We start from the raw sequence: 26,798 nt of genomic DNA on the forward strand, positions 1-26,798 counted from the left end.
CAAGATTAATCTGTAGGCTGCCACCCTGCTCTGCTTTCTGACTGGTGGTTCTCCTTGTTAGACTGAAAATGCTAGCTGTTAAGTTTTTACTCTTTTTTTACTATAGATACATAAAAGAACAGGACAGTATGTTTTGGACACTGTAGGTTCCTAGTTGAAATCTCTGGGTTTATCATCTTGTGGAAGGCAAGGCAGATTTGTGCCCTATAGACTAAAAAAAGTAGATCTCTCTCACTCGCTCTCTCTCTAATCCTGTGCATGTGTATATACAGGCATGTGGGCCTGTATATACACATGCACACCTACTCTCTCTCTCTTTTTATTTATATATATATGTATTTTTTTTTATACACACTTTGTAGTATATATAGTGTTTGTGTGTACTCTAAATATACATTGTAATATATATAGTATATATTGTATATGTATGTACATCTTTATATATATATACACACACAGAGTATATATATGTAGTGTATGTCTACATGTGTAGCTCTGATGATGTTGTTACTGTGCTATGATTATTATTATTACTACCAAGTCATTGCACAGTAACAGCTCATACTGCACTGCATGCATGGCACACAGTTATTTTTAGCAGCTACTTTGCTGTAGCCGTGTGCTATACTAGGGGAGCGCATCACTGTGGCAAAGCAGCTGCTACTCACGTGTAGACACCCGCAGACCCTATGTTGCGGTAGTGCGTTGCTACAGTGATGTAACATCAAGTGTAGATGCCGCCCTATATATACTACAAAGTAGATATCCTCTATATATACTGCAAAGTGGGTATATATAATTGATATATATTACAAACTAAATATATATATTCTACAAAGTTGATTATAGATATCCTCTATATATCTACTACAACTCTGTATACTAGAAAGTATATATATTTACTCTCTCATCTATATTTATCTATCTACTTTATAGTATATATGTAGAGAGAGCGAGAGCTTCTTGTATGAAATGAAACCTTTTGTATTCTAACCACTGTCTCCATTTTATACACTACTCTATGATGCATGTCCTTCTACAGCATGGGATAAAGTGAGCATGGGCTCACGAAACCTTGTTACTCTCTCCATCTCTCCCCGCTTTCTTGGAGTACAAGGTGCAAATCTCCCCTGCCTTCTACTTAGCCACACAGACTAGCCAGGTTCTAGCCCTGTTTCCCCAGGCCCCTGCCAAATGTCTCATGTAGTCCACAATTCCCTGGTGAATACCATGAGACATTTAGATTGGCCACAGGCACCAAGCAATTACTGCGCCTAAAAACAGAGGCCTAGCTCAGCCCATCACATATTACATGTCATGCAAGTCTCTGGTAAATTGCACCAGGCATTTAGACCAGCTGCACGTGCAAAGGAGGTATGACAGGATTCAAAAGGACTCTCTAAAAAGCTGACCAGGGGAGCGCTTAACTTGTGTAACAGCAGCTCAGGGGGCGGCTTCCAGCCAACTCGGTGTGACCTGAGGCGGAGTCCAGTCTGCACCCCTTAGTCTTGCCATTGCCAGCCCAAGGCACCCCTCACACTGTGACGTTGCCTGTCCCACTCCCCTTACCCCGCCCCCTTTTCTAACCGAAGGGAGGAAAGCGACGGGATGCGCATGCGCAGAGGGCAGAGGCTGGTCTATCCCGCTGAAGGGCATGGCGCAAGGGGAGGGAAACTGGAGGAGGGGGCGGGGACATTCTCTTTGCCCCGCCCCTTTACGGAACTCGGAGGACGGGGAAGAAAAGGGGGGGAGAGCAGCGGATGCGCATGCGCAGAGGAGAGAGGCAGGTCTATCTTGTGGAGGGGCGTGGCACGGGGAGGGGGCGGGGCGCGCGAGGCGGCTCGGGGTCGCTGTCAGTTCAGTGTGGGTTCGGGCTGCAGCGGCGGCGCGAGCAGCTCGGCCTGCTGGTCCCACCCCCGCGCCGAGCCCAGGTAAAAGCCTTCGCGGGGGGCGGTTGGGCTGTGTCCCGCACTCGCCCCCGCACTATTGGCCTCCCCTCCCCGCCTCACGCGGGAGCGCGCCTGCGGCGGGGAGAAGTGGGCGCGGGGGGAGGGGTGCTGCGCTGGCCGCGGCACGGCTGGGGAGGCGATCTCCCTCCTTCCTTCCCCCCAGGCAAGGCGGGCTGGGGCTTGGGGAGGCGGGCCCCGTGCCTTCCCCCTGCTTCAGTTGGCTGTGGGGGCGTAATAAGGAGGGTTACCGTATTTCCAAAAAAAGAGGATGCCTGTAGGAAGCACCGTGATATGCCCGTGATCTGCCCCTCACTCCCAAGCCGCAGCCCTGTTTGTGCCCCTCGTGCCTGACCTGCACACCACAGCCCTGTTGCCCAGGCAGCTCCCTCTTGGCCCTGAGCAATGCCCCCCACCCTCTCCTGCTGGAAAGGCAGCACTTCCCCCACCTCCCTGCCCTGCAGCAGGGCCCCCCCCCCCACCCCCATCCCTTCAGATGCCCCTGACACACATGCACACCCCCTGCCCCCAGTCCTCAGCTCTTGGGCCTTGTGAGCAGATGCACGTGGTACCCTGCTCAGCTTCAATGCTGAGCAGAGGCATGGCAAAATCCCGGATGTTTGTTGATATTTTAAAAAAACCGCCTGGACGGACATGGGAGGACGCAAAAAGAGGACATGTCTGGGAAAACTGGGGCATATGGTAACCTTAATAATAATGCAGGCACCCGGTACCTGCTTGTGTTAGCTGGCACATTGTAGGCCTTCTGCATGTGGAAACACGTGTGCCGAAAACCGATGCACTGGCATGTCCGTGTGTTCATACGCAGCATAGTCGACACTAGCACATGTGCCAGCGCATGCAAACATGCATTGGCATGTGCATGTGCTGGCACATGCACAGTATAGTAGGCACTAGCACACATGCCAGCACACACACAGCATTGTAGGCATTCTGGCATGTGCGAACAATTTGCGCCACCATATGCAAGCACATGCACTGGCACATGCATGTGTACATGCACACCATAGTAGACACTAGCACAGGTGCTGGCACATGCAAACACATGCACTGGTATACACACAGCATAGTAGACACTGGTATGCATGCCAGCACATGCCAATGAACTTTGGTATGTGCATGTCCTGGCACATGCACAGCATAATAAATGTGAGCATATGTGCCGGCATACTCACATCATAGTAGACACTGGTGCACACACCAGCCCATGCAAACACACACCAGCACATATATGTGCTGACACGCATAGCACAGTAGCTGCTAGCACATGCAAACACATGTGCCTTCACATGCACAGCACACCCACATGATGGCACATACAGAATATAGCAGATACTCTGGCACATGCACACACGTGCTGGCACATGCACAGTGTAGCAGACATGCTGGCACACTCATGCACTGGCACATGCACAGCAGACTGGCATATGCTGGGAGGCACACGTGCAACCCATGTATGCACTGGTCATGCATGGTATAGTATGCACTGGCACGCAGACTGGTGCATGCACTGGCATGTGTGGGTGAACGCGCTGACACTGGCACACACCTAGTACAGTAGATATGCTGGAACATGGGCTGGCACATGCACAACAGTTATGCACAAACACATGCATATCATAGCAGACATGCTGGCCCATGCATGCTCTGATCCATGCATACACTGGCACATGCACAGCACAGTAGACACAGGCATAACTAATCTCTTCCCTTTGCTTCTGTCAGGCAGCTGGTGAACCCCCCCATCCCCTTCCTTTTCTCTCCTCCTTCCTTTAGTTACTCTGCTACAGTATCCTTCCTCTAGCACTAATAACTAGCCTGAAAGTGTGGGAGTTTTTGTTCATTAAAAAGAGATGTATGTTATTGGCTACACATGTTGCAGTGTGTTCTCTAACTGGGTGCACACATTTTAAAGATGTTTAGGTGATTCCCGCTATTTATAGTACTGTATTTTTTTTGCATATATCATGCCTCAGGGTATAACACGCACCCGGTTTTTGAAAGCCAAGAAGACCTTGCCTTGTAGTACTGGTAAGTAACTGACTACTAGCAGCTCAGGAGCTGAGCCTGCTCCTGAGCCACATGCCAGATATAGCCCATGGACTGACCCTGTGTCAGCCTGATCTGGCACAGGAGGACATGTCAGGCTTGGGTCTGGAAATTTGGCCAAAGGGGAGGGGTTGTAGTATTAATTGCTCTGACTCCCAGAGCCACTCCTCCCCTGATGCCTGATTTCCAGACCCATGGGGATCCCTGTTTCTCACATAATGCGCACCCTAATTTTCATTAGCTGGCTTGGGAGGGTGCGGGGAGAGGTGCATGTTTTATATGAGAAAATATGGTGTTTCCGTAGCTTGATGTCTGTAAATGGACTTAGAGCATCAGGAAAGCTGTAACATTATGGGTAATGTAGCAGTGTACAGTGGAGAGCTAAACTGCAGATTGAAAGACCTTTTTAATTTGAGAAATTAAAGTTGTATTCACTGCTTGTCCACAAACTTGTCGACAGCATGGATTTTACTTGCCATGTGTTTACATTTTGTATTGCTTGTAGTAATGTAACATAAGAAATACTACTAATGTAATTCTGATACTGCCTTGGATTCCACTTGCTCTTGGATTTTGAAACTTTATCTTGTGTCTGACCTCTGCTGCATATAAAATGTTGGCTGCAATTGCTTAAAACCCATGCTGCTTTCTGTACTGCCATGCAGGAGAATTTAATGCAGAGGACCTATTTGTAGCAGCATTTAAATATGACCTTTTTCCCCATGTTCTTTGTCCACCAAATCCTGTAGTATTTGCAGGAAAAGAAGGCAGCTTATGGCGGCATTGTCTTGTCCAAAACTTCAAAAGGTTTTTCTAAACTTTCAGCTCTCCAAAATGTAATGGTGCATTGCAAGGAGCTCCAGCATTTTAGCTGGGGAAGTTCAAGATGCTGAATTGTTATTTCATTATGCTGCACTGCCCACTCACCCTGCAGACAGGTGCAGAGAGTGGAAGCTGGAGGAAGGGGAGAGAGCCTGGGTACACTAGAGGCAGCAGAAGGGGAATGATGGGGCAGCAGTGCCTGGACAGGGAGCTTGGTGGTGGCAGCTGGTTAGTTTCCTTGGCGCTGTATGTGGTCTGTGGGTCCCAAGTTGGACAGCCCCGATTTAGAGGGTAGGCAGTGTGCAAGAATCTTGTTCTCTGAAGCATGCAGTTTTTTCCTGTGTGCCACTAGACAAGTTCTGATGCAAAGACATGGTTCACTGTGTGACCTTGTTACGATATGGTGCATTATACATTTTTGACTCAAAAATGTCCTGTGGTAGAAGCCCTTGTACACTTTTCACTTTTAAACCTTTAAGATAAAATTGAGTTACAGAGATACGGATGCACCCAGTTTTTTACTGTTCATTGTAAAGGTAGGACTCTCTAGTTGAATTTTCTTGAACGACTCTTAGTCTCCTCTAACCTTCAAGGATTAGGAAATCTATACTTGCTCTAGATGCTCCTATGTCTGTCTAAACAATCTTTCAGTTTTTCTGTTTTACACAGTTACAGTTCCCATTTTCATTTTAATCTGTTTAACCTAATCCACATTACGTTAACCAGTTCTTTCTTCCCTGCCTCTGAATTTGCCTAACTGTCACTTACTGGACCCTAAATTTCTTAACCTACCACCACCACATTGCATCCATTTTGCAAGAATGCTACCAGCTGCCAAATTCCAAGAACTTTCATAGTAATGAGTCTTTGATCTTGCTTATTTCTGTGTTCAAACATCATTCCTCCTGCACTGTCAATTGTGGCACCTTATTCTTTTTAAATTCATCCTCTCAAAAGTCAATTCTTAACTGATGTGCTGGCAGCACACTTCAACAGTATATCTTTTTGTGCCCATCCCTTCCAGCTTTTTTAAAACTGTTTTCTGTTTCCCTGCTTATTGGATTCAAGATGCTTGATGCATTTGTAGAATCTTTCAGAGGCCTGATTGAGGTGGTAAACTCTTGTGGTAGACAACAAAAGTCTCACTAAAAGTCCAATCAGTTTATCTTTCTCTGGCTGCTGAATGCCTGGCAGATGGTAACAGCTTTAGAGCACAGTCGCTCCATGCAAGATTTAAACTGATGACCTAGCAGTTGTAGGTTTTGTAAGCCATTGTGATTGTACATCTAACATTATTATGTCATGTTCATGACGGTTGCAATTCAGTCTCACTAATAAAAGTCTTTGAAACTTGTTTTGGCTTTATTGGATGAAAACAACAATGACAACTTTAAAAGTGGATTTGAGCATGTTGGATTTTTGTTGAGAATGTGGCAGCACGCAGTGAACTGTACATGGTGCTGAAAGAGGAGAGATGTTCTTGTTTCAAGGTCACCATTGCCCATATATACTCTAAATTTATCATTTATTAGAAAATGGATCATGCTGTATATGTATCACAAGTTTGGGGCATTCACAAGAGGCGATGACTTTATTTAGGTGGTTATTGAAATGAGCCTCTTTAAAATACCCTGAAGTGTGAATAGTATATGCAAAAGAGCAACTTCAGATAACACATAGAAGTTTTCTTGAGTTAAGTAGATGAACCTTAATAAATCACATACCCTAAAATTCAGCAAATTCTACCTTTGTTAAGTCAAGAGCTCTCCAGGAGGGCTGTACAGCCATTCCCCAGAGAAAATTTGGGGCCTGTTAGTATGGGCACTCCAGCTTATCTTTACTGGTAGGCTGTAGACATCACAGTGATGAATGTAATATAACTGCCTGCATTAGAAGTACATGCACTGATTCCCGGAGGTTCATTTACCAATTCTTTCTTGCATTGCATCACGGTCCTATTAGTCTACCATGTACATGATCAAGAACCACCTCTTATCTATATTTTACATTAAATTGTCTAGGTCTGAATGTTCTCATGGTTAACCGATTGTAGTGTTCTCACATGTTATGTCTTTCTTTCTCTGAACAGACATTTACACAAATTTCTAGAGTCACAAAGTAGATCCTTTTACTTACTTGGTCAGAATGGGAGTGCTGTTGTGCTTAGGGATGGCAATGTCCTCTTCATGAAAACTTTCAGTGAGAAAATACTTTGAAATTGTGGCATTTTAATAATATCTATAACTTTTGGCAGATGAACATACTGCAAAATTTATATTTAAATGAGGAGGTCAGAGATGTAGGATGTAATAGCCTGTATGTTATGGTTGAATTCAATTTTAAGCAGGTTCCTCTCCTTTTGTGAAAAGTAACAAAGTATATTTTGCCTTGAGTCATCAGGGTCTAGATTTTCAATTTCTCATCCAAGAGATAGATGGTCTATCCAGTTACGAATTAAATTCAGTTTTAATTATGGGGAAAGGAAGTGCAACCTCCTAAAGCTCTGCCTTACACATACTAACCGAGTCTCCCTCTCATCCTGTTCAGTTTGTCAGATCTGACTATAATATAGTCTGACCTGGTTAATGGAAAAATGTAACTAATTATTCTGTGAAGTTTATCTGAATTGTGGTTTGATTTTTTTTTTCTTCTCCCCCCTCAACCATTCTCTCTCCTAGGTTGATGTAAGGCTTGGAAAGTTGGCTGGCAATACTGGACATTACATCACTGCAGTGAGTTCATTAAAATAAAATGTGGAAGGACAGGTTGAGATATGAACTGAAAGAAAAGAGAGCAGGGAGGGGGAGACGAGCAGTTTCAGTAATGAATCTGCCTGTGAGTGGTGGTTTGGGATCCTCTGTGGAAATATGACAACAGTTTTCTCTTTGAAGAAGAGTAAAATGGCAAATCTGTCGAGTGACTTATTTCTTGTTTGTGGGAGCAGGGGAGTTAGAGGAAGTTGAGATGAGAAGACAGGATGAGTAGTAATGCTTATCATTTCGTATTTCCATAAAGCTATGCAAAATATTAATCTATTAATCCTTACAGCATGCCTGTTAACTGTAGCAATACAGCTCCATTTCACGGATGGCAGAAAGAAATAGAATGTGGATGCCCTTGGCATCATGCCCAACCTATTTTGATTAATAAAATTGAATTTATTATCAAAAGAGTGGCAATTGCAGTCCTTTGTATGTTTGAAAAAAGGAAATAGCTGAATCCCAATATAGATAGCAATTTATAGTTCATTGTAATAAAATATAGTCTGCAGTGTGTGCAGTGAGCTTTTCCTGTTTAAGGTGGCTTGCTAGAAGATGACCATAGAAGATCTTCCCGAGCCTTCCTTAGAAGGAGATTCTTTGAATCGGAGAAATCCATTTTTGTTCCCTGGCTCAGAAACATCAGTTACTTTTTCAGTTGCTGCAGCACCAATGCCTTCAGACTGTGGTATGTATATTTACTGGAAACAAGAAGCTATTTTGAGAGCAAATGCAGTGGCTAATTTGAGGAGAAGAAAGCAGTCTTAAAGGGGTATTAGAAACTTAAAAATGTTGCTCCTGTCTGAAAATGTCAGCTGAAATTTCTATATGTGAACTTTAAGAGGCAGAATGCTTTTTTCTAGTTTTATTTTTCTTCAGTCAGCTTAACTTCCCTGTATGTTCAGTTGTAGTAATCTTCCTGATTTTTGTAGACTTTTTGTGACCCAATCTAGGTGAATCTTATGTGTGGGGGGAGAAAACACTGTAGAACCACCAAAAAGTGTGTGGGATGTGACTTAAGTAGGCATGGCACCTAAAATGTGTTTAAATAAATAAAAACAAAGGACTTAAAAGTTGATGGTCCTACACAGGTTCCCATTGTTTAAAAACACAGAGATTTTGGGGAAGAGAATTTCTGTGGGAAGTGTGTGTGTGTTAAGGGAGATCTATATTCTTTCCCTCAGACAGTGGACTTTTGTTTTTGGAGAAATTGCCTTCCTATGCATCCTTTAAAATTTGTTATGTGACTTGTATTTATATTTTAAATAAAGCTGTAGTGATTAATTGCACATATTTATGAAAATCTCTAGCAATCTGCCAGATATTCTGGTAGATATTAAGTGCACTTGGGTGGCTTAAAAAATATCCTTTAATTTGAGTCTTTCCTTACATGGATTTCTTTATCCCATCTTCATTTCACCTTTGTACTGTGTAACAGAGCACATCATGTGCTCTGTTACTTGCAGGGGCCTGAGCAGCAGAGCAGCAGTCTGCAGCTGGCTGTAATTCCAATTAGGCAGGGCTGCCTAATTGGGAACAGAGCCCAGTTGTTCCTTGTAAGAGTTGGGCCCTGAACAGCAAAGGCAGCAGTCTGTTGCTGGCTGCAGCTGCTGCTTGTGACATCTTGGAGGTAAGGGAGGAACTGTGGGGATGGCAGGAGATTCCTGGTCCTGGGTATGACTGAAAACTGCATCCTGCTGGGGAAGGATAGTCTGGTGGGATTACCTGTCAGGATAGTTCCCCAGAAATGCCAGACCTGTTGCCTCCCCAGTGAAAGACGGTAGGGGGGTCACTTATAGCCCCACCCCCACATCCCTAGTGTATAGTAAGACCGAGCAGGGGGATCCCAGACTCACTGTGAGTGCTGAGGCAGGGTCCAGGTCAGGTGGAGGGGCTTGACACAGTGCCCAGACTCACAGATGAGTTCTGAGACTGCACATAGGAACCAGGAGTGAGGATCTAGGGGGGTGGGGCCCGGAACCTTGCGGAGCTATGAGTAGAGCTCCTGGGGCAAGGGGATAAGGGGTTAGAGCCCAGGGAGGGCAAAGGTATGGGGCTTGGAGCTCCACTATCAGATGGGGCTTGGAGCCCTGAATTAATAGAGGCTGGGAGACCTGAGGGGAACCAGGCTAGGAGCCCAAGTGAATGAGTGGCTGGGTAGTAGACCAGATAACTAGGCTGGGTGTCAGGTCATGGAACATCTGCAGGGCGCTGGGACTACAAGCTCCAGAGGGGAGTGAGAGTCCCATGTGAGATTCTGGAGCTCGGCTCCCAGTGTGTGGCACTGGAGGAACATCTGTGAGGCATGGACCACAGTACAGGGATGGTCAGAGCTATGCCCTTGTCATCAGGGCAAGTAAATGGGCAACCTCTCGCCTTGTTAACATCAGTCAATTATATCATCTACGGATTGGTGGGCAAAGAAGGTGGGTGGTTTGCTAAAGACAAGTGAGTGGGACAAGAATCAGACTGGCCCCGGGATGTCTACTTGTTACAACTGTTGAACACTTGTCTTTTTATTCCTATGAATTATGTCTTTGAAGCCAATCATTGTTGATCCTGTGAGAATTTTCAGTTTTAAGAGCTGAATGTGATGCACTTCCATGTTTTCTTCTACACTTCCTTCCTAGAGGCTTTTCTCACACCTGTTGAATTCTGTCTAAAAGAGGATAAAGTAATGGATAAATATTCCTCTGATGTGTTATTTGGCAAATTACTCCAGAGATTAGCAGAACAGCAGAAGTTGCAGCTGTTTGCCTGACTGATGCTGTGAACTATTGCTACTTCTCGCTTAACATTGTAGTTACGTTCTTGAAAAATGCAACTTTAAGCAAAACAATGTTAAGCTAATTCAGTTACATCACAGTAGTTACCTACTAGCAGGCGGCAGCCAAACAACATTATAACCAAATGTTGCGCGAAGAGTATGTTCTCTAATAGATCAGCAGTGTAATAACAAAACAATGTTAACTGGGACATCTTTAAGTGAGGAGTACCTGTAGTAAGCTTAGATCCAAGTAGCAGGTTAGCTGTGGCGGCATGGAGCTCAGTACAAGCAATATTTGGTGAAATTAACCCCTGCTAAAGTCTGGAGTGCTGTGGCTAGACCCTGGTTTTGCAAGCTAGTTTTGGTGTCTGTCTACTACACTGCTTGACTTTTTTGACTGGGAAGTGGGAAATATGGTTTTAAATTCCCAAAGGCAGGAGAGAAGACTGAATCTGGATATTCCACAACCTGATTGTGTTTGACCATGAGGCAGTTGGTGGATGCCCTTCCTTCCTCCATTAGATTTTTGGATCTATTCCTTTGTTCCCTCTGTTTTTTCTCACAGAGGTCTACAAATGAAACATTTTGTTTGACTCAAAATAATGTTTTGATTTTTTTCATTCTGGTAATGAGAAAAACACTAAATAAATCTTGTTTGGGTGGTACCAAAAATCAGTTGCTCTAACAATCCCAACTATAACAATTCCAAAATGTAACTAAAAAAAAAAAAAGCAAAAGAAAAAACATTCTCTCTTCCTGACTGCATGTCGCTAATGAGAAAAGTAGTAAAAGCTTAAGGTGTTCCATAATAATAAACATGTATGACTGTGGAGACATATTGTGTATGAATCTGTCTTCCATCATACCAATTTTATTCTGGCATCATTTTGAAATGCTGTTTTTTGCCCTGCAAAAAAACGAATGGAGTAGAGATTTGGGCCTACTGAGCATACCTGACAATTTTAATTTCTTCTTTTAAGAGCTATCAGAGTACCTCAGTATTTAGCATATCAGGCTTTCCTGTAGGTCTGTTGGGATGCAGTGATGGTGTTTTTAGATAACACGTAAACTGAGGTACAGATTAGTTAAGAGCTCTGTTCTCCTCTTGTTGTCAGCAGTCTCACATGTATCTGTGTTAGAGCTAATACTACAGCCAAGTACAATGTGCATTTCCATGCTTGAGCCATCCTGTTACATAGCCTCTCTGTTGAGTAAAAATGTGACTGCAAAACAAAAAAAGTACTGCCTGTGCAGTAATAAGACACTTAAATAGTAATTGTTGTTTCTCAGCTGTGGTTACCTCTTTATGGCATCTAATACTTTGTTTGACCAACTTGCCTTAGCAAAAGCTATCAGACAGGAAGTGAGGTTACTGGATCTGCTACATTTTAGCTGCGTCCTATTAGATCCTTTCTTCTTCATAATGGAGTTTGCTTTTTGCATAACATCTTGTTATTTCACAGATTTATTAAAGGCATGGGTACCATAGCTCATTAACTGTTAAACACATTCAACTGGTTTCAGTCATCAGCACTTAAAATACTGTTTAGAGATTTTTATCTCAGTGTGGTAGTTGTAATGTTTTATTGAATTTGTATTTTAATACATAATTTAGATTTATTCCACAGGGGATTGGTTGGGGGTGGGGGGAGCAAGGGGCTTTCCAGAAGCTTAAAGAACCCTGAGAGATGCACAGGAGATGGTCATGGCTACCTGTTTGTGACTTGCTGTAATACCATATTCATTCAAATATAAGATGAGGTTTTTTGCCCCAGTAAACATGAGGAAAAAAGCCCCTCATCTTACAGTTGCATACAAGGAAACCTCGTTAAATACATTGTTTCTTGTTAAACTGCTGCCAAAAGCTGCATGTGCTCAGTAATCAAAACCAACCATGAAGCTGATTAAATGCAGCCGGCACTGAGCATGGCTGTAAAACACATGATGGGAACCTTTTTTTGGTGTGTGTGTGGTCCTTAAAAAAATGTGTGTGTGTGTGTGTGTGTGGAGGGAGGCAGTTGATTCTCCAAGAGGAAAGCAAGGCAGGGCAGACCCTATGAGGAGAGGCTATGGAACCTGAACCTGTTCAGCCTTTACAAGAGAAGGCTGAGAGGGGACCTGGTGGCAGAGTTCCCTCTAAGGTGTGCACATGCATGGCCACACACGAGTAAAAGTTTGGCCGTGCATGAACTTTTTCAGGCTGTGCACCCGCCAGGAATGGAGCTGAGCTGCAGCGTGGGACGCTTAGTAAAGGTAAGCTTGTCCCCTAGGTGAAGGCGGGGTCTGGCATGGGCTCTGCCGGCTCTGAGGCGATGCCGGGGAGCGGAGCAGTTCCTAGGGGAGCGAGGATGCACATGGAGTCAGGGCCGGGGAGTGTAGCACTTTTCAGAGCTGGTGGAGCCTGCGGAGCAGTTACCTAGAGTCAGAGGAGCCTCACTTGGGGCAGGCAGTGGCTCCTTCCTGAGGTGAGGCAAAGCAGGGATGGAGCCTGGGGCGGGGGCTGGCACGGGGTCCGCTGGCCCCAGGGAACTGCTCCATGGGCTCTGGGAAGTGCTCCACTCCCTGGCCCTGATGCCACGTGCTTCCTTACTCCCCGAGGCAATGCAGGGGAGTGGAGCAGTTTCCCGGAGCCTGCGCCAGCCCCCAGCGGAGCAACACTCGGGGCAGGCAGGCTCCAAGCCCAGGCCTTAACTCTGCAGCCTCCAGCCCCTGCCCCCTAGGCTCCAGCCCCAGCCCTCCAGCCCCCCAGCCTACAACCCCCAAGGCCCCACTGCCTGCCCTGGGTGAAGAGTGAGGAGCTTACCTTTTGTAAGTGTCCCATGCTGCACTGAAAGGGGGAGGCAGGACCAAAGTGGCACGCTCACGGACTGAAGCGGCACACTCACAGACCACTACTCCTTAGAGGGAACATTGCCTAGTGGCTGTCTGTAAACTTACCAGGGGGACCAGCAGGGAATGGGAGAGACCCTGTTCACTCGAGCTCCTCCCGGAATAATGGTCATAAATTGTCTGAGAGTAGGTTCAGGCTGGACATTAGAAGGGACTACTTCACAGGGAAGTTGGTTCCAGATCCTAGCCACCAAGGGAAGTGGTGCTGGCTCCTACCTTGGGGGTCTTTAAGAGGAGGCTTGACAGTTACCTAGCTGGGGTCATATAAGCCCAGTATTCTCTCCTGCCCAGGGCAGGGGGTCAGACTTGAAGATCTACTTGGGTCTCTTCCAACGCTACATCTATGAATCTATGAAATGAACACCAGGTCTGGAGGTATTGCAATACTAGGCTAGCTTTTAGGAGAGGCCAGAGCAAGCTCCAGCACCTTCCTCACTGCCAAAAATGCTGATAGGAATCTTTTTTTTTTTTTTGCTGATGGGAATCTACCACAAGGCTAGGTTAGTGTAGCCCATTTAAATAAAATGTATAGTAATGCCCATTGCTCTCAGTCCCCCTCAGCCTCAACTCTTTTTAAAGTCATGGTGAACCACTACATTGAATACATTTCAACTTCCACAGCTGAGCTGTGCCTTTCTTTCAAATTTCCAGTGATTCCTGTTTCTTCACCAGCCTTAAATGTCTAGCAAGCTTCACTAAATGGGGTCCTGAACAGTTTGCCCCCTCTCTCAGCCTGTCATGTATGATCAGCATGGATCCGGGTTTTCTGTTTTCCACGGAAAAACGGAGTAAACCCCAGATTTTGCCTTCTACCAGAGGCAAGTGCAGACTTTTCATTTTACCAGAGAAACCCGTAGATTTTGCCATTTTGCAATAAGCTCCCTGCAGGCTGGCAGAGTTCCAGCCTGCTGGGAGGGAGCAGGAAGAAAGCAGAAAGGGAGTGCCATGTGCATAGACATGCACGTGGCCCTAGGCAGCCTGCAGAGCAGCTCCAGCAGGTAAGTGTGGGGGTAAAGGGGGATTGAGGCCCCTGTAGGGAGGGAGCTGGGCAGGGCTGCCCAGCTCAGTGGGGCTTGGGGCCTGGGGCTGTAATGTGCAGCTGCAGGGCCCCAGTGGGGAGCAGGGTGGGGCCAGAGGTGGCTCATCTGGGGGAGGGGCAGCTCCCTGCTGCCATGCACACTGCTGGGGGGGAGAGGGGACCTGCAACCCCCCTCCCCCCAAGATCTTTACCCGGGGCAGGCGCAGGCTGCAGGCTTATATGTGTTGCTTAAATATGTGTGAATGGAGTATGTGTGCTAAAACTTACAGACGTTTCAGAAAAGGTAAAATGCATCAATTCTGGATGAACTAAGTTTCATAGTTAGTAGGGTTGGAAGCGACCTGAGCAGATCATCAAGTCCAACCCCCTGCCATGGCAGGAAAGAGTACAGGGGCCAAACGACACTAACAAGGTGATTGTCAAGCCTTAAAGACCCCCAGGGTAGGAGCCAACACCACTTTGCTTGGAAGTTGGTTCCAGATCCTAGCTGCCCTGACCGTGAAGTAGTGCCTCCTGATGTCTAATCTGAATTTACCCTCTGCCAGCTTGTGACCATTATTTCTAGTCACTCCTGGTGGTGCTTGGGGGAACAGGGACTCCCCCAGTGCCTGCTGGTCCCCTCCGACAAGTTTGTAACAGGCCACTAGATCCACCCTCAGCCTTCTCTTGTGGAGGCTGAACAGGTTCGGGTCTCTGAGCCTCTCCTCATAGGGCCTGCCCTGCTGCCCCCTGCTCATTCGAGTGGCCCTCCTCTGGAACCTCTCCATGTTGTCCACATCCCTAAGTAATATACAAATTACTATAAGCATGTTTGTATCAAAGTTAATGTTTTCAGATTTGCTCCTCACTTGCATGTGCTCAGGGAAATCGGGCTGACAGTAAAGGGAAGTGGGGTAGGTTGCATGGGGAAGAAGTCTCCTTGCTACAGGGCAAGGATGCCACCTGATTCCAGCCCCTCAAGATTTATTTTCCCTGCTGTAACTGTGGGAGGGAGATGAATTAAAGGCAAACCTCCAAGAGTTAGATTCTATACCTGGAAAATTATAACAGATTTCTAGATTTTTTCATCTGCAGAATCTAATTATTTTGTGGTCATCTTATAGTTAAGTAACTACTGTAGTTCTCATCATGAGATTTGCTTGGGCCTAGAAAGAAGCTAAATATAGTTGATACTTTATCTGAGCTATCTGATTTGCTAGCACAAGGTGGCTTGGGTTAAGGAGCAAGTGACTTAACAGCTTGGATGTGAATCAGAATTCAAAATAAAGAAATATATATAGGGAGTAAAAGAAAGGCCCAGGGCAGGATAGGACCACTACTGAATGGGCAAAAGCAATTGGTGACAGACAGGGGGGACAAGGCTGAACTCCGCAATGAGTTCTTTGCCTCAGTCTTCCTAAACAAGGGGCAAGACATGTCTCAGAATAGGATTGTAGAGATGCAACAGCTGGGTGCCAGACTACCAAGCATTCACCCTGAGATAAACGCATCCAGTCCTTCCAAGTGACTCTGCACTAAGATGGCAGGCTTGGATGAGCTCCATCCGAGGGTACTGAAGGCACTGGCTGATGTCATTGCACAGCCACTGGCAAGAATATTTGAGCACTTGTGGTGCACGGGCCAGGTCCCGGAGGACTGGAAAAGGGCCAGTGTGGTCCTTATTTTCAAGAAGGGGAGGAAGGAGGATCCAAGCAACTACAGGCCAGTCAGTCTCACCTCCATCCTTGGTGTAAAGTCTTTGAAAAGATGATTAAGGCTCATATATGTGAGAGCCCAGCAAGAAAAAGTATGCTGAGGGGAAACCAGCATGGGTTCATAGCAGGTAGATCATGCCTGACTAATTTAGTCTCTTTTTATGACCAGGTTACAAAACACCTGGATGCAGGAGTAGGGGTAGATATCATTTACTTAGACTTCAGGAAGGCCTTTGATACAGTATCCCACTCCATACTGGTAAACAAATTAAGAGGCTGTGACTTGGATGATTACACAGTCAGGTGGGTGGCAAATTGGCTAGAGGGTCGTACCCAGAGAGTGGTGGTGGATGGGTCGGTATCCACCTGGAAGGACATGGGCAGTGGAGTCCTGCAGGGCTTGGTCCTTGGAACAGTACTCTTCAATGTCTTCATCAGTGACTTGGATGAGGGAGTGAAGTGCACTCTGCCCAAGTTTGCGGATGATACAAAACTGCTGGGAGAAGCGGACACACCGGAGGGCAGGGAACAACTACAGGCAGACCTGGACAGGTTTGACAAATGGGCAGAAAACAATAGAATGCGATTTAACAAGGAGAAATGCTAAGTGCTGCACCTAGGGAGGAAAAATGTCCAGCACACCTACTGCCTAGGAAATGACCTGCTTGGCAGCACAGAAGCAGAAAGGGATCTTGGAGTCCTAGGGGACTCCAAGATGAACGTGAGTCATCAGTGTGACGAAGTCATCAGCAAATCTCACTACACTTTACCATGCATCAGCAGATGCATGACAAACAGAACCAAGGAGGTGATACTTCGCCTCTATCAGGTGCTGGTCAGACTGCAGTTGGAATACTGTGTGCAGTTTTGGGTGTCACACTTTAAGAGGGATGTGGATAACCTGGAGAGGGTCCAGAGAAGGGCCACTCATATGGTTAAGAGCTTGCAGGCCAAGCCCTACAAGGAGAGACTAGGGTACCTAGATCTCTTTAGCCTCTGCAAGAGAAGGTTGAGGATTGACCTTGTGGCTGCCTATAAATTCATCATAGGGGTGTGGAAGGGAATTGGTGAGTCTCTACTCACCAAGGCACCTCTGGGAATTACAAGAAATAATGGTCATAAGCTAGCAGAGAGCAGATTTAGACTCGACATTAGGAAGAACTTCTTCACAGTAAGAGTATCCAAAATCTGGAATGGGCTCCCAAGGGAGGTGGTGCTCTCCCCTACCCTGGGGTCTTCAAGAGGAGATTAGACAGGCATCTGGCTGGGGTCATCTGAACCCAGCACACTTTACTGCCTATGCAGGGGGTTGGACTCTGATATATTGAGGTCCCTTCTGACCCTAACATCTGTGAATCTATGAAATGGCAGTGAGGATACCATCCTGCTTTCTGCTTTAGGAAGTCAAGGAAACATGATGAGAGAACCTTTAGAACACAGATGTATGCACTCTTTGTGTTTTATTCCTAGATTCAACTCAATGGCTCTCACACTGAGGAGAGCAGCAGTGCACTACCTCTGGGTGCATTACTATCTCAACCCCTCTTGTTGTGGCCTCAGAGCTGTTCCAGAAGTCAGAGACCTATTTTTACTCTGAGTAGTATCACAGGGATCCTCTATCTGCTATTGATGCAGAGTGATGTTATGCATTCATCCTTTTCTGAAAGCAGCTCTGTGGTAACTATAATGGAGGTAAAAGATCTATGACTTCCATTTTCATTGTCAAGCTTTCATTCCCACTGGAAATGATAATAACATGAGGGATTTTGGATAGCTAGATTCTTTCAGGATGGGAAAAATTTCCACAAATGTCAAATCTGTCTGTATGGTGTGGGAAGATGCATGTGCAGCTTGTAAGTTCAGCTGTGTAAGTTGCATAATTAAGTTTAAGGTTCTACAAAGGAAGATGCTTTTTGAAGGTAGTGATTGATGGCCTGATTTTCAAAGGTGCTAAGTATCTGCAGCTGCCACCAATTTCAGTAGGATTTATGAATGTGTAGCAGTGCTGAAAAATAGTTGAGCAGTGAATTCTTTTTTGCCCTTAATTATCTTGATTTCCATTCTCCTGCATGTTTTTATAAGTGTGAGAGTGGGGTTTTTGTTTTGTTTTTTAGGAGGAGGAAGAGGAAAAGAAATAGATAACAGCATGTGGAGTAACCAAGCAAAACCTCCACTGCTGAAATTGACTGTTAACAAACAACTTATCTATTCTTAGGTATAGTCTTTATTTAGCACTTTGTGGCTAGCTTTGAAGCAAGGATGATTTCTATTAACATAATCATTGCCAACATCTGCAAGTCCTTGCCTAAATTTACAGGCATCAATACAAGCATACTGATTGCTGAATCATAGTTTTTACTACAGTGTAAACATAGTTTAAGTGAGGAAAAAAGAAGTCAAGATCTTAAGGAAGAAGCTGAATTTTTTAGAGATCCTGAATTTTGATTCTGGGATAGGTCTTACCAACTTCTTTCCTCAGAGTTTGAAAAACATATGTGTTGTTTAAAAAATGTAATACCCAAATTTACATGTAATGATTCAACTTTTTTAAACAGAGTTCTCCTTCTTTGATCCTAATGATGCGGCATGCCAAGAAATTCTTTTTGACCCCAAAACATCAGTTTCTGAATTGTTTGCCATCTTAAGGCAATGGGTCCCACAGGTCCAGCAGAACATTGATATAATTGGGAATGAGGTAAGGATCCCAAATAGTTTCAATATAAAAGAATGCTATAGTGTTGATAATGTTTGGAAATAGATTTGTTGAAGAGCAAAGTGATGGCAAGGTCCAAGATGTCTCTGCCTTGCAGCTTATAGTTAATGTACCAGTTGTACAGGCACTATGTACAGTAGAAGGTGCTTTCAGCTGTTTTGTGTCAGAGGTCTAATGGAATAAGGAAAACCAAAAAATCTATTTAAGAAAATTACAAAACGAAAGCAGAAGTGGGTGGTAACAGAAATGGTAGGACTTTCTTCAATCTGTAATTTAGTCTCCCTGCCCCCTATCTTCCAGTTTTCTACTTACAGTAATTTTTAAATTCTGAGAAACAAAATTAAAACTGATTCATACCTCTAAGGGTGGGGTTTTCAAAAATATCGAAGTGACTTGGTAACTGAACTCTTATTTACTGTTGTGACTTTTGTTTCTAAGAGTCTTGGATGCTTTGGGAAATCCCAACCCTAAATTCCTCTTTCCCTGTGTTTCTTCAGGTAGTATAGGATTTTAGATATCCCAGTGGTAGAACTGTAAACTCGCCCTTTGTATTGGGAAACAACATGATTAAAGTATGGGGAGAAAGGGAAATGTATAATATTTACCTAAATCCAAGATGACACCCCCCCCCAATAATTAGATTTCATATGTGGAAATTAAAAAAAAAAAGGTTATAGTTTTTTTTCCATATATAGAATCTAATTGTTTGGGGAGTTATCTTAAATTAATTCCACCCCCCCACTGCTGTACCAGGGAAAGCAGTGGTGGGTGGGAGGTCAGTAAGGTGGCAGGGAGGGGTCAAACAACTTGACCTCTACCCCTTGCCCCCCCACACCTTACTGTATGCCACCTGTTCCCCCATCATTTGCCCCTCTGCTGCCTGCCTCCTCATGCAGCTGCAGACTTTCTGCCACTTCTTCCCCACATCTTCCCTTCTACTGCCTCTGCCCCTCCTGCCTGCCCTTCCCTTCCCCCTACCCCCAGACCCCTTTGCTGCTTACCTTTGCTTTAATGCCAGCAGGCTCTGTCCCCACAGGAGCAGGGACGGAACCTGCTGGGGCTGAAGCAAGGGTATTGTCTTGGAATTGAGTAAATACGGTAAGTTTTTAAACTGGTAAGATTCATCTGAGCTGCATTGCATCTGATGCTTGAACAGTAACTTCGCAGCACATTAAAACTAAGTTAGTTATAATAAAGAAAAGTTTTAAAATTCTAATTGCTGAAGGTTACTAATAATTTAGTACAAATGACATATATATTATATATTAGTAGAACATAGTGGCATATATTTTGGCAAATTGCTTTTTCAAGCTCAACAAATCTGGAAGTCTACCTGTGTGAAAGCAGGACTTCTATAATGAATTATTATTGAAAATTGCAATCTGCTGTTTTCCTGCAGATCCTTAAGAGAGGCTGCAGTGTGAATGACAGAGATGGACTGACTGATATGACTCTCTTACATTATACCTGTAAATCTGGGGCTCATGGTATTGGTGAGTAATGAAACAGAAATTAGAGAAGAGGGAGCCTAGTTTCATCTTGCTGTCTGCTCCTATTTTCCATTCAGAGGTGACCTGATCAGGGTGCGGGGCCTCGGGCAAATCAGCCTGTTTGGGGCCCTGTCCCTGAACATGAGGAAGCTGGCGGTGGATTTGGGTGAGGGGGGAGGGAAGAAAGAGTAGCGAGTGGCCAGACACGCCGGATTCAGCGGTGGATTCAGCCATGGGTGCTGATTGGCTAGACATGAAGCTGATGGCAGCATGGAGTTGCCGTGCCGCTCTTCCCAGCTCTGTGGGACCCCCCCAGAGCACAGGGCCTGGGGCAGTTGCCCTGATTCATTCCTCCCCCCTCCCTGGGACAGCCTTGCTTCCATTACAAAACTGTTCTTTTATGTTAAATTTTCTAGTGTTTGCTTTTAACTTTTCTGAATAATTCTGTTCTTTCTGAGCTTCTCTGAAATGATATAGAATTCATTACCAGTTAAGAAGGAAATAAATATAACAGGTTATTTCAGATGCAGGTAAAGGTGGTGGCCAGGTATAAAACAAGTAGCTAGCTGATAATGAATAAAATAAATATTTGATTGAATTGGTTTGCCATGCTGCTGATGCCACCAGAAGTGGGAGGGGAGGAGTTGCCATGACTCGGGGGCATATTCAGCTACTGGCCCGTGCCAGTGCACCCCTCTCTTTCCCAGGTATGGCAGTGAAACAAAGCATTGTGGTGGTGAGGCACCTATCGCCCACCACCTGCTCACAGCAGCACCGGGCACTCAGGGCAGCTTGCTGCAGGCCTGTCACTGCTTATGCCCCTGAGCCGTGGGACCGGGCTGGGCTGCGGCAGTCCATTGCCTCCCCCTGCTGCTGCCCACGCCCCTGGCCTGTGGCAGGTTGCCGCAAGTGCCCAGCGCCTCTGCGAGCAGGCAGAGGGTGACAGATGCTTCACCTCCACCCTCCATTATAGTTAACTCCACTGTCACCTCTGGGAGAGGGATTGGGTGGGGTACTGCACTGTAGCTGCAAGCCCATTTGCAAACTGAGGACCCTGTGTGGGGCTGGTGGCAGGTGCTGCCTTTTGTCCCGTGGGGCTGCCTCAGCGGGAGGTAATGGTGAGCTGGGCTCCGTAACCAGCCCTGGCTCCCCATTCCACTGCAGCCAGGTCACTGGCTCCCTCCTTGCCCCCTCCCTGTGGCTGGCTAGCCACTCTTTGGAGGCACTCAGCCTATGGTGCTGTGTCAGGACCCTTGCTGCTGCTGCCTGCACTGAGGGGAATAACCTTCTCCTTCCCCTCAGGCTACTGGCATCTGGCCGTTGCGGCCCTGGGTGCCTGCACTGGCCCCCTTCTCCTACAGTGTGGGGATTAAACCCCGACTTCCCCTCAGGCTACCGAGTTCTGGCCCCACCCCTGCTTCTGCCACTGGAGCAGCAAGTGAGTGGGAGTGGAGGGGCTGCGGACTCTTGATGGGCTGTTTTCCCCCCTCCCCCTCCAGGCAGACCCCAGCTGGGTTCCCTGCAGGCCAGGGTGGGGTTTAAACACCAGCCAGTCATCCCCCCCTGCACAGCTTCTCTCCAGTCAAGGGGTCGCTTTAGTGCCCCCTGGCTTCTGGCCTGAGCCACTGCAGGCATGTGCCTGCATTTCTGGAGTCAAAAGTGAATGTCTATTCACATGCAAAGTGGTTCAGTCTTTGCAGGTTAGGCTAACCTGCAAAGATTGAATCAATTCAGGCTCTGGCATTTTGAATGTCTGTCCCTAGCTTAGGTGGCACAGCTGCAGTGTAGGCAGCACAAAGTGAATTTAGCAGAAGGGAGAATCCAGCCCTTAACTTATGTGTTACAAGATAGAAGGCAATGATTCTTATCCTGCCTAGTCCTGGAAACACCTCACCTCATGTAGCTTTAATTTGGGAAATGAAGGGTTTCAGGTGTGTTTTGTATGATATCTTGGTATTTATAACCCTATATTAAATTTTTTAAAACTCTGCTTTACAGGTGATGTTGAGACTGCTGTGAAATTTGCTTCTCAACTTATTGATCTGGGTGCAGATATCAGTTTGCGTAGCCGTTGGACAAATATGAATGCTTTGCATTATGCTGCCTACTTTGATGTTCCGGAGCTTATTAGTATCATTTTGAAAAACGCAAAGCCAAAAGGTATGCAAAGTTAAATGCCAGTTTTTATCATACATTGAGTCAATGGGATTGTGTTTAGTATAGCTGAAAGGTGCTATTACCCTCTGTAAAGGATTACAATGTCTTATTCTCTTTCATTTGCCTTATTGGCCCATTTTCTGTGAACTGAATCTGAGTGCTATTGTGCATGCCAAATAGCTGCATTTTTTAAAGACGAGGGATCAGGAAGGGATTAAATACTTCATAAATAAATTAATAGAGAATTTGGGAATGGGGTGAAGAAAAAGGCAGTGTAGCTTCACCTTACCTAACTCTAAGTCTGGCTGATATAATGAAATAGAGAAACAGGCATAATCATTCTGTTTGCAGACTCTCAGGGTTTCTGAAGTGCCCTGATGGATGGGAGGTGGGCTCAGAAGGGAAGAAGCAGGTAAGAAGGAAAGCAGTTTGGTAAACTTTGAACAGCAGCTTTTTGCTCTTTGGCAAGTGGACCATTAGCAGGCTTTTATAAGTAGAGATGCAGATAAAAGGCAAAACCCTGAATCCCTTGTGATGTAGGTGTTTTACCTCTCTCATTCTCTCTACTTAAGGGGCAAGTCAGGACTTTTCCCTAATATTCAAATCTTAGTGTACTCTGTCCTAATGCACTGTCCACACCCCACGTATTAGGGACAACACAGAGTAGTTCATAGCCTACCTAGCTGGGATCATTTGAGGCCAGTTTTTTTCTCCTGCCCAGGCAGGGGGTCAGACTTGAAGATCTACAAGGTCCCTTCCGACCTACTTCTATGATTCTGTGATAGCTGGGAACAAACTACAGCCACTTAGTACAGTTAGCATTGTGTTTCAATAGTAATTTTTCAGTCACCATGACTTTCAGCAGCAGAATGCCTTTTTAAAACAGATGTCTTACTTTCCATTTTGTTGTTCACCTCTCTTCCTGTCTGGTTGTCTCAAGAAAGGGCAATGCTTTGCCAAATCTTCAAAGAAAAATTGATCTAGATATGCCATACTAACCATTCACACGTAGGTGATTAACATACACAGTCTAAGAACAATGGGTGCTGACAGACATGGAAAAAAACAAACAAATCACGCTTTACCAGAAACAGCAACACATTACTTTGACCCAGCTTTGTAACATCTCTGTATACATCAGGCGCTTCAGTGGGATTTTTTGGCACTTTTATTGAAGGCTGATTCAATCAGCTATTAGGTAAAAACATCAAAAAATTGGCACTGAAGTGCCTGATCTGTACAGATGTTGGGAAAGCTGGGTGCAGCTAACATGCTGCTTCTTTTGGGCGAGTGCTGGTCTCAGCGCAGGAGCATGCTGAGTTTAAAGTAAAGCACCATTTGTTTTTTCCCCCCACATCTGCCAGCAGCCAATATGATCATTTTGAAATGTAAAAAAAAAAAAAAAAGGAAATTAAAACCATCCTGCTCTGACTTAGTTCATGTTAGTTGTTTTCATGCCTCCAGAGCTTTGAGTTAACAGGAAGTATACCTTTGGCACTTGGAAGAAGACCTTATCAGGCAGATTAGCCCATAAGAATCAGGTTGCTGTTTCTTTTCAGATCCTTATTTATATATTGTATTTATCTGAATCCAAGACAACTTTGAATTTTAGATGACCCCTTAATAATTAGATTTTATGCATGGGAAATTTGATAAATTTGTTATAATTTTCAATGTATAAAATTTAAATAATGGGGAGTCATCTTAAATTCTTCCCTCACACTGCTGCAGTGGGGAAGAGAGTGGCAGGGTAGCAAGTGGTAGGAGCATCAAGTAGCTTGACCGCTGCTCCTTGCCCTGCCTGTTTCTTGGCCTTTCCTTGCCTGGCTCCCTCTCCTGCCTGCCCCCACCACCTTCTTTGTTTCCCTCCACTCCCCCACAGCATCCTCTCCAACCTGTGATCAAGGTTGGAGCTACAGCAGCTGCCTTACCACATTGTATATGGATTGTTTTGTACATTATACTAGTAATATTCTTCTGAAGCTTATATGTAAGTGGCTTGTATGCATTTACAAATGGAATCAGTTATGATATATGAGTCAATCGAGCTTAAAAAACCAAACAAAATGAGATTTGGCACTATCAGCAAGATCTTGTTCAAAATTTGATACTCCTCAAATCTGTTAAACGCAGAGTGCATTCCTCATCTCTGTTTGATAGATGCACTATAGTTTACATGTACTGACAAATTTATTTTCTTATCATGAGAATAAATATAAATTATTTGTAACATATACTTTTGAGTTCATCAAAAGGGAGAGTATACATTCTTGAGAAACACTCTTTCTTTTATTCCATCTTTAGTGGGGTCGGTGAAGCCAGGTAGTAGACACTAAGTGACTTTGTGCCTCGGCATTACACAGTTCTGTAGTTAGTAATGACTGGAAGTCCTACAAAAGCTGTATGGAAGTGCTTGTGAAATCATCTGGAATTCTCAGCTAGTTTCCATGTTCATAATTGACCTTGTCTTCCAGAATTCCTTTCTATTCCCTAGAAAGTAAGCACTCTATCAGAACTTGAACTGCATTGGGGTGTCTAGGGGAGAACTTGTCCTATTAGATATCAGTTGTATAGTGGAACATAACACTTGATTCTCCTAACTGTCAATATAGGACTCTTCTGCCATCACTTTTTTTTTTTTAGTCCCAACTGTATTCTCACAGTTAGTTTCACTTATGCTACCACTATACCAAGAATAATGTAAACATTGAAAGTTATGGATGAAATTATCATCTCAAAAGTGGAAATGGATGGTAGTAAAAAAATATTTTAAAGTTTAAATGCATGAACAATCAATAAAAATAGAAATGTAGACATAAACTTATTAACTCATACGCAAATGTACAGTAGTTTTTGTTACTTAGCACATATGATTGAGCATCCTAGGTATCAGCAGTTTAACTTTTAGTAGTTATCAGGACTATAAGATGCCTGGAAATAAACTAGGCTGGAAATAAGGTAGTCTATGCATAAGTATACAGCTAGAATTAAGACTGGTAAGTTACACAAAATCACCTTTTATCAGCATTTGGTTTATGGATAATAGTGTTATATATAAAGTTTAAGATAAATGTAAAATTTAAGTGGCTGTTAAAGGACATGTAAAATGAAATGTTCGGACACTTCTTTTCTCTTGCTTGTGATGTTTAATTGCAGATGTGGATGCCACCTGCAGTGACTTTGATTTTGGAACAGCTTTGCATATTGCTGCATTTAACCTGTGCACAGGAGCTGTCAAGTGTTTACTGGAACATGGAGCAAATCCTGCCTTCAGGGTAAGATGTTAGAGATTGCTTGAATCCTTAAGGATGAAAGTTAGTTAATTCAGAATATGACTTGAGAAAATTAGCCAAAAACTGTAGAGGCCATTCATGTTTTTGATGAGGGAAAAATGTATTATACTGCATGGTAATGTCTGAGAAATAAGAAAATCCTCACCATGAATCATATTTTACAGAGAGAGTATTGCATCAAGGCTTTGTGCATCCAAGCCTAGATTTCCATGTCAAGATCCAATTCTATCTTAATCAGTTTAGACAGAGCCCTAACTGATTTTGCTTTGAAGGAAATAAACCTAGGGCTAGTGATTCAATTTACTAAGGAAAAGATCTGGAGTTAAGGAAATGTGTAAGTCACTGGCTCTTTTGGAGGCACCCCTTCATAACTTTTGTGAATTGAGTGGCACCCAATTTAAAATATATATATATTACAGTGCTTACCTCCTTGCAGAGAGGCCAGATAGTGAGAGTAGGGAATTGTTCAGGTAGGGACAAACCTAAGCCTGTGCTTATCTGCTTATCTCTGTGTGCATCTACACATGCAGTTACGTTGCATTAAATTTACTGCACAGTAAGTGGGAATAGGTTGGTGTCTACACGTGGATTAATGCTGTGAATGGTCTAACTTGGGACTAAAGTTAGTCCAAAGTCAGTCCACACATAGTGTTACTGTGCAGTAAGGTGTCTACATGTGCGTTACTGCGCAGTAACTTATCAGGTGTAAATTTGATACTTACATCATGCAGGCATCAAATTTATGCCCAAGATGGCAAGTCACCATAGTTACTGTACAGTATGGGCATGCACATAGATGTGTGCCTGTATTGTACAGTAATTTTAGGTTACTGTGCAGTAAATGTGCATGTGTAGATGTGCCGTCTTAGCACTCTGGTCGAGAACCACTTGCTTAAGTATAAGATTTTAGTTGATTCCTTTGAAAATTAGAATAAGTCCATACTTATTAGTATATAGACTGAAGTTAATACCCTGTTTGTCTTCATGCTTTCATTCTATTGTTTTAGGATCCCAGAGTTTTCTGGGGGCAAAGCAGCAGTTTTAGTTGCACCTATCTATAGCATATGATTTTCTATGGGTTGTTGGCAATTTTCCTCTTACAGCTGTTATTCTGCTGAAAATAATAGGTCCTAGTAAATTATGTATGTATCTGGACCAT

General features: G+C 44.4%; 1 protein-coding gene across 3 annotated transcripts in view; it reads left to right on the forward strand.

Moving 5' to 3' along the window:
* Window positions 1-1,823: 1,823 nt before the first annotated feature.
* Window positions 1,824-26,798, forward strand: part of CLIP4 (CAP-Gly domain containing linker protein family member 4) — a 52,717-nt gene continuing 27,742 nt past the window's right edge. The window contains exons 1-8 of one of the 3 annotated variants that reach the window (XM_090047197.1): window positions 1,840-1,931; window positions 3,944-3,998; window positions 7,517-7,570; window positions 8,138-8,285; window positions 18,542-18,681; window positions 20,099-20,192; window positions 22,188-22,349; window positions 25,503-25,621. In XM_090047197.1, the coding sequence (XP_089903323.1) occupies window positions 8,153-8,285; window positions 18,542-18,681; window positions 20,099-20,192; window positions 22,188-22,349; window positions 25,503-25,621 (648 nt within the window). In that variant the 5' untranslated portion in view covers window positions 1,840-1,931; window positions 3,944-3,998; window positions 7,517-7,570; window positions 8,138-8,152. Of the gene's footprint in view, window positions 1,932-3,943; window positions 3,999-7,516; window positions 7,571-8,137; window positions 8,286-18,541; window positions 18,682-20,098; window positions 20,193-22,187; window positions 22,350-25,502; window positions 25,622-26,798 lie in introns of all 3 variants that reach the window. The other 2 variants (XM_090047207.1, XM_090047188.1) reach the window with 2 other exon arrangements.

Source organism: Crocodylus siamensis, chromosome 1, assembly GCF_052110815.1.
Source record: "Crocodylus siamensis isolate JL-2025a chromosome 1, ASM5211081v1, whole genome shotgun sequence".
Taxonomy (NCBI): domain Eukaryota; kingdom Metazoa; phylum Chordata; order Crocodylia; family Crocodylidae; genus Crocodylus; species Crocodylus siamensis.